Source organism: Pelobates fuscus, chromosome 5, assembly GCF_036172605.1.
Source record: "Pelobates fuscus isolate aPelFus1 chromosome 5, aPelFus1.pri, whole genome shotgun sequence".
Lineage (NCBI taxonomy): Eukaryota > Metazoa > Chordata > Amphibia > Anura > Pelobatidae > Pelobates > Pelobates fuscus.
The window spans coordinates 281572520-281579973 of NC_086321.1; the positions used below are offsets into that span (position 1 = coordinate 281572520).

General features: G+C 38.8%; 1 protein-coding gene across 2 annotated transcripts in view; it reads right to left on the minus strand.

Annotated features, from left to right (window-relative positions):
* ANO8 (anoctamin 8) overlaps positions 1–6641 on the minus strand; it is a 138187-nt gene extending 131546 nt beyond the window's left edge. For both annotated transcript variants that reach the window (XM_063455362.1, XM_063455361.1), the window contains exon 1: positions 6438–6641. In XM_063455362.1, coding sequence (XP_063311432.1) covers positions 6438–6534 — 97 coding nt within the window. In that variant the 5' untranslated portion in view covers positions 6535–6641. The remainder of the gene's footprint in view (positions 1–6437) is intronic.
* Between the last annotated feature and the right edge of the window lie 813 nt (positions 6642–7454).

Below are 7454 nucleotides of genomic sequence, written 5' to 3' on the forward strand. Positions count from 1 at the left end.
GCAGAGCCAGCACACGTCAAACACAGCCTAGTTGTTCTGGTGACTCTAGTGTCCCTTTAACGTCTGCATTGCCTAAAGTATAATATATATAAAAAACCCTGGCAATAAGTGTAAAAACTAAAAATTACAGTACAAAACAAACAGTACAAACAGCTGTCTTGTGACTAGTGATGAAATAATGTCTTACTTACAAAGGCAAAAGCTAATAAAATACTTTAACAGTGAGTACCTCTACTAAAAAGCTTTTTTTCTGGGTATCTCAGCATATGAAATTAAAGATAGGATTGTGACATGGCTTGCTAGGGCCGCTTCTTATACCGGGTATTAATGAAAGGTCATGTTATATGTACACAGTACAATATAACAGCCCTATAGTATGCATCTCACTTGGAAATCTTTAATATAAATGGATGGCATAGCATTTGGCAATGATAATTATGTGTGAAGAGGAAAGTGTATTGGACAGACTGATTCTTCTGTGTCTTTGCTTTAAGTGCATAAAACGATGAAAAATACTACATCAGGATCTGAGCTGCTGAAAATATTAATCCCAAATAAACCCTAAAGATGATGTCTATGCCTCATGTAATACAGAGATATAAAACAAGATCACTAGAATTTTGTAAGGGGATCAAAGGACATTTTCTGGATCACGGTTTAAAGCCAGCTATCATTATGTTTCATATACAGATTTCGTAACAGATGTTTTAATGTGGAAACAGATCATCTAACAATGATACTTACAGATCATTAATCTAAAATCAATGCAAAGTAAAGGGCAAAAATCTGTATCCACAACTGCATCCTACTATCTCCTTCTTCCAACAGCAAGCTGTTTTCCAAGCATACCTATTTCTACCAGAAATTAGCAACAGTTATGTCTTGATGGTAACTTCATTTCTTTAAAAAAGGTTTTAAAAAAAATATTTTCATAGCTAAAAAGATGAATAGTGTGCATGCACTTGAGTGACAAGATGCAAGCACCCATACAAATGTATGAATGAAGGAATGGAAGGAAGGGATTGGCTGAAATGGAAGGTAGGGATTGGTTAAGATACCTCAGCCAATTCCTGGTTTCAGTGCCTAGCAGAAGAACTGCATAGGTTAGTATCTTCTTTTTGGAAACGTACAATTTTTTATGAAATTATTCAAATAATGTACTAAAGACTCACACTAAACACCAAAACTACTTTCGATCACTACAAATGTTTTGTTTCAGAGAGTACTCTACAACTGACCTAAAACTGCATCAATTTGCAAAACCTGCTGCAGCAATAAGTCTGTCTTTCTGGCTTTTGGCATTAGAGAAAATATTTTTATTTCCTCATTTACTGTGTGAGATGCGTCAAACTTGCCCAAGCAGCATGCCCACGCAGCACGTACAAATGACAGACATCTCTTTGTCCTTGGACAAGCTGCAGCCATACACATGCTTGTCAGATCTCTGCACACTTTCTGGACCACCAAACTGTGATATAGGGTAGACAAATTCTAGAGGCTCTTGATTGTTCCAGCCTCTTTCTGCCCATAGAGGCTGTTGCTAACACCATATCTGTCTGTTGCTAAAACTCTGCAAATGCAAGTGTTAGTAACTAAAAGTATGTTTCCCTTTTATTTTTGCAAGAATGTTATGCATTATTTATGTAACACATTGGAAAATGGAGGGTCAGTTTCCCAATGTGTCATTTTAGGTCACTTAGTATAGCTTTAAAGGGGCACTTTCAACAACATAACCACTACAGCTCACTGTTGCCTAGAGAGTATCTGTCACCATCCCCCAGTTTAATGTGTGAGTTGTTCCTTGCATCCAGAGACCACCTACTTGTCCACATTAATGACGCCTTTACAATAGAAATTTTTACACTTCTTCCATATAAATTTAATTCGTTCTGAGTTGGGTTTGCATGTGATTAGTAGAGGTGAGTTAGCTCAGCACTCTCAGCCAATCAGTGTCTATCCAGGTTTGAGAAATTGGCACTGATTATGTGGACGTATTAATTCCACAATGCAGCCCAGTTGGTTCCAGTCTTTGGCTGCTGGCTCCAGTTTATAGCAGGATTGTTATATTCAATATAAAATTGCTAGATATATTAACTCACCTCCAGTCCAGATCCATTATGTGATTAGCACTGCTCATGTTACATTACTGTAACATCCACTCCGCCAACGGAATATGGATTTAATTTGCCATATTTGGGCATGAGGCAGGGCAAACTTCTCTGTGACGTTGACACACTGGCTTCATTAACAGGATGCCAGTGTCTTAACGGAGTGACGTCAGTTTCTATGCTCCTAGCACTATAAGTGATTAACCACAGCAACCGCGGTACATGCACACAGACCCTCGATCTCCCATTAGGCAGAGTAGGCCTTTTTAGAGCTTAGGTAGGCAGGTGATGGAGATATGCAGCAGCAGCGGTCTTGGATAGTGTCCGCTGTAGTGCATACAGCCTCCCATGCTCGATAAAAAGAGCTGCAGGAACAGTTATAGAGGGTGTAAAACGCAGTGCTATCCCAACTCGTCCAGTGTCTGTGTGTGAGGCTGAACAGGAACTGGAAGGAGTATTTCCTATCTACCACTAGTAACCTCTCACACAGATCATTCATTACAGGAGGATAAGGGACAGCACTGAGTGAGTCACACTTTATAACAGCTACAGCAGTATTACCATCAATCAGAGAAGGGTGAGTACTTTGTTAATACACCTTCAAACTTCACATCCCACACCCTAAACAACTCTTTTCCCCATCACCTTAATTTAACCCCTCACAAAACGTAAACAAACTGTTTCCTAAATGTAAGCATTCAAAGCCTGAACCTGAAACAAAACCATTTATCCTAACCCTACATTTAACGTTTAACTACTTCTAAAAATTAACAGACTCAATCACTAAAGTGAGACGTCAAAGTGAATTTCAGATTTAAGACCAGAGTAGTTGAATGGAAAGTATAGCTGACTAAAAGATATTTTCCAGTTTGGCTACTTTGGTCTAAAATTTAGAATTCACTTTGCATTCACCTTGAATTCTCACTTTAGTGAATAATCCTGTAAACATACAATGTACCCCAATACTAATTAAATGTAATGTTTCTCTAAACATAACTCCATTAATTCTAAACACCCCTTACAACACAAACTCCTCTGTAGCCTAACCACCCCCACTTTACCATTTTATACAGTTGCATACACCCACTTGACTCACAGATTCAAACACAATAAATTCTAAGTACAAGTATGCACATACATATACACATGCAGTTTCAGGTTCAATAGGTTTTTTTTTTATGCCTGCAATTTCCAGTTAATAAATTTATTAAAGGGTTACTCTAACCCTTTTGAGAGTGGAACTTTTCTGGGATAAGGTGCCCTATTGGTCACTATGAGGACAGGAGTTTTGTTTGCTTTTTAAAAAATGTGCAGCGAAAGAAACACAATGTAGCAATCTTCACGTCGACGATAGATGTATTTTATGCACAGAATTGACATTCGTTACATACCGTAGGTAGGTGGAGCGTGTAAGTTCAATATATTATAAACGTTTTGATGCACTGGACCAAGACCAACGTATTCGCTACTGAAATACAAAAGTAACCATATCCTAGTGCAATACAGCAGGTAAATATGTAAAATAATTAGTAAATCTTTTATCAATGTACTCACAAGTAAAGAGCCAATAAGATTAGGCTCTATTTGCAGGCGTTGAGAAGTTTCCCCAAACATAGAAAAGCACACCAGAGCAGGGAATCCCTCAAATCTATGCTCGGGGATTTAGGGTATTAGAGTATTATTTATAAGGGTAAATGTGAGTTTTATACTATTATTTTTCACGCCTATATCTGAATTTTACGTACTAAACCATTGGTTGTTCCTTGTTCCTTTTTATCTTTCATATTAAGTGATACCACTACACAAGTAGAAGACCTCAACATCCAAGGACACTTGTAAGGACAAAATAGCTGGACTTATTCTCTCCTTTTTTGTTTAAACCATTGGATTTTATATTTGTGCGCAGCCTTTTTTATTGTATTTATTTATTAGGGTATTAGGGTATTTAGGGTAATTTAGGGTAAGTTTCCCTGAACATAGACGAACGCACCAGAGCAGGGAATCCCTTCACTCCTCACTTACCGACCAATTCGTTCTACGACCGGTTCGTAGGAACAGAACCCGGTCCATGACCACCATGACCACTTCAAAACACTAAACTGGTCGTGGTGGTTGAAGTAACCATTTAAAGTGTTACTCCAACCACCACGGTTACTTTTCTGCTTTTAGAAGTGGTCATGGTGGTCTATATGTGTGCTGGGGCTAGTTACACCACGGCACATGTGACTTATGTGAATATTAATCCTGTGAATATTAATCCTGTGCAACAATTACGTCTGTCGACAGATTTAATCAGTTTGTCCCTTGCAGACAGCAAGTCAGCAATGGGAATATTCAGTGTCTCTTTTGTGACCCTCCATTTCTAACCATTACATTTTTATTTTATTTTAAATTAAAGCCCTCCCTCACCGGACCAGGACCTCTGAGCCAGTAAGACCGTCAAATCAAATACTTCCCTATGAAGAGAGGCATTTGATTTGACCATGGATAACCCCGCGTGACATCAGACAGGGCGTGTTTTAATCTTTTTTTTTTTCATTAAATAAGCATGTTGGACAAGATCAATAGTGCCCAATAAGGCATTATAAAGCTAAAACAGAAAAAGATTATAGTAGTCTTTTAAACTCACTTATCTGCCTTTTTTGGGTGGGTGGAGGGAACAGGGGGCACCTTGGAAGTTTGTGCCTACAGGTAATTGACATGTAAATCCGGCCTGCATGTGAGGTGGCTGCTAAGATTGAAAAGTAGTACAGCCCTCTCTAGTTGGTCTCTGCTGCTCTTCCTGTCAGTCAGTTCTTCACCATAGAGGTCTACGCCGGAGAACAGTTGGATGAAATAAGTATTTTTACATAGGTTTGTCTTCCAATTTACATATATATTAGCAATTTTGCTAACAAAATCTATAGATAAAATAATTACAATGCTGACAATTGGTTCCTGACTTTTGACAGCAACAATGATGCCTCAAAGACCTCTCACAGAAAAAAGGCACATGATATCGCAATGTAATTTCTTAATATTTGCAGCTGAAATTCAGGGCATATATTGTCATGATATCATCAGTGTAAAATACATAGAAGTCATACTTTTGCATTTCCCATTTTATGCCCATGGCTGCAGCAGCACGTTTATGCTCATTACTGAAGCAGAGAAGTTTTTGCTGCATTTACAAGGTTATCCCAAAAGAATGCTAATTATATTCTATAAATGCCCAATATAAATAGATCGCTTACAAACTAAAGTGAATTTCTTTAAAAAAAAAAAATTGGAATAATCTGTTTTAACGAAGAAACATGACCCTCATCACCCTCCAAAAATAAGAATTGTCTTTATTATGGAAATCCTGTTTAAATATGGCACATCATCCAGCCCCTCATGTGACCTCACCTCACCTATGATGTAATTGATTGTAATGATATACATGATATAGCATATATAAACCATAGCCATTTGCAGCACTAAAACACATGTAACGCACACCATATACATATGACATCTCTAACTCGAGTCTTTCTAGTCTATAGACCATATAAGTGCAGCACACGCAAAAATAGAAATCAGAGAGCACATGTCATCACACACATGTACCATCACATTCCAGTCATGTTTCTCTAATAACAATATTCACTGTGAGGATTCCATGCACAGAATACAGAACGTCCATCCCCATCAACTCCAGCAATGTATAATGTTTTACAATGCACCTAATCCTCTCAAACACAAAGCATGGCCAATGCACTGCAGGCACACTGTCTATACCCTTTCGCAGACAATGTCTTATAGCTCAAACACATCACAGAGACCAGTGCCCCCCATATATAAATACATGGATCCAATCCTAAATGTTGCCTTATGTCCAAGCTAATATAGATCTACAACCTTAGACATAAGGAAATATTTAGACTTGGATGCCATGTGCATGTACAACAAGAAGGAGCTGTTCACAATGTATGTGTCCTGCTTATATTTCACATAATGAAGATGTTCTGTTGCCTATATAAGAATATATACGGGATTGTGAAGTATAACCACTGCAATACAGGAAGAAGCATGCTATCAGTGTACACATCCTGCTAGTATTAGCAGCAGGCATTGCAGGGACTCCCAGATTCTGTGCCCTATCATACAGTGCCCAGCAGGGCATATCATCAGTATGAGGATAAATACAAAGCATGGGCATACTGCAGAGGCCAGCCTTGGCATCTCTGGGCACATGGGTAGGTGCCATCCTACCTGAGATGTGCCAGGACTAGACCCCATCCATGCCTCCATCCCACCTCCCCTCACCTTTTATTCCCAGGCTTTATTCTAAGCTGTCAGCAGCCTTACCCAGGACCCCAGTCGTGCCATGCTGGCTGGCAGCCGGCTCTGCCCGTTCCCCATCCTGCTGGGCTTTCTTGCCTCTGTCCGGCTCTGTGTCCGGCATTCTGGGGCCGGGATCAGGATGGCATGGGTCCGGGGGTCCCCGCTGTCATTGGGGCTGTGCAGAGAGAGAGGAGGGACAAAGGGACACTCAGCCAGCAAGGAGCCTCACACTCTGGATATTTCGCTTGACGCGCCCGCCCTGCTCGATTTCCTCTCCCTTGTAATGCTGTGTGATGCCTGTACTGACAGAAGACACGATGCATGATTTATAATGCACCCTCCAAGGTTGTTCGAAGATTGGGTTCTCAGACGTTTGACTCTAGCATTTTTTTACATCTTTAAATTCAATATATATATATATATATATAAAATGAATGACATTTCTTGTGATAATTTAAACAAAACAAAAAAATAATAATATTGAAATGCAAAGAAATCTATAGGTATATAGGTCACTGTCAAATCAACATATGAAAATTGGGTTTTGAAACCATAACCATTTAAAACTATAGTCATAAAAGGTAAACATTGCTCACCCCAACACTGGCCTAACCTTTAATTTGCCTTCTGTATGCTATGAGTTTTATTATTTTTTTTATTTAAAAAAAAAAAAGTTCGATTTTAAACTCTTTATTTTCAATGAAGACTGGAGATTTTTTTTTACATCTGTTACCTCTGCGTCACAATGTAGTATATCTGTACCCTCAATGACTAAAACTGCAAAGGAGCAAGAGGGCAGAGATGGATGCTAAAAAATGCACCAACATAATTTTGTCTTCTGAAAACAGCTGGTTAACATGTTTCATTGCAAAAATATGTAACATTTCAGAGCAAAGCAGGTATATTTATGCAACCATATTTTTTTTCAACCCTTTAAGGACTGCGTTTTGTTCAAGGCTATCGTGCAATCCAATGCTTATTGCTCAAACACAGCATGGAACGGCGTGCTTTATATGTACTTGCTGGTATTGCGGAGAACCA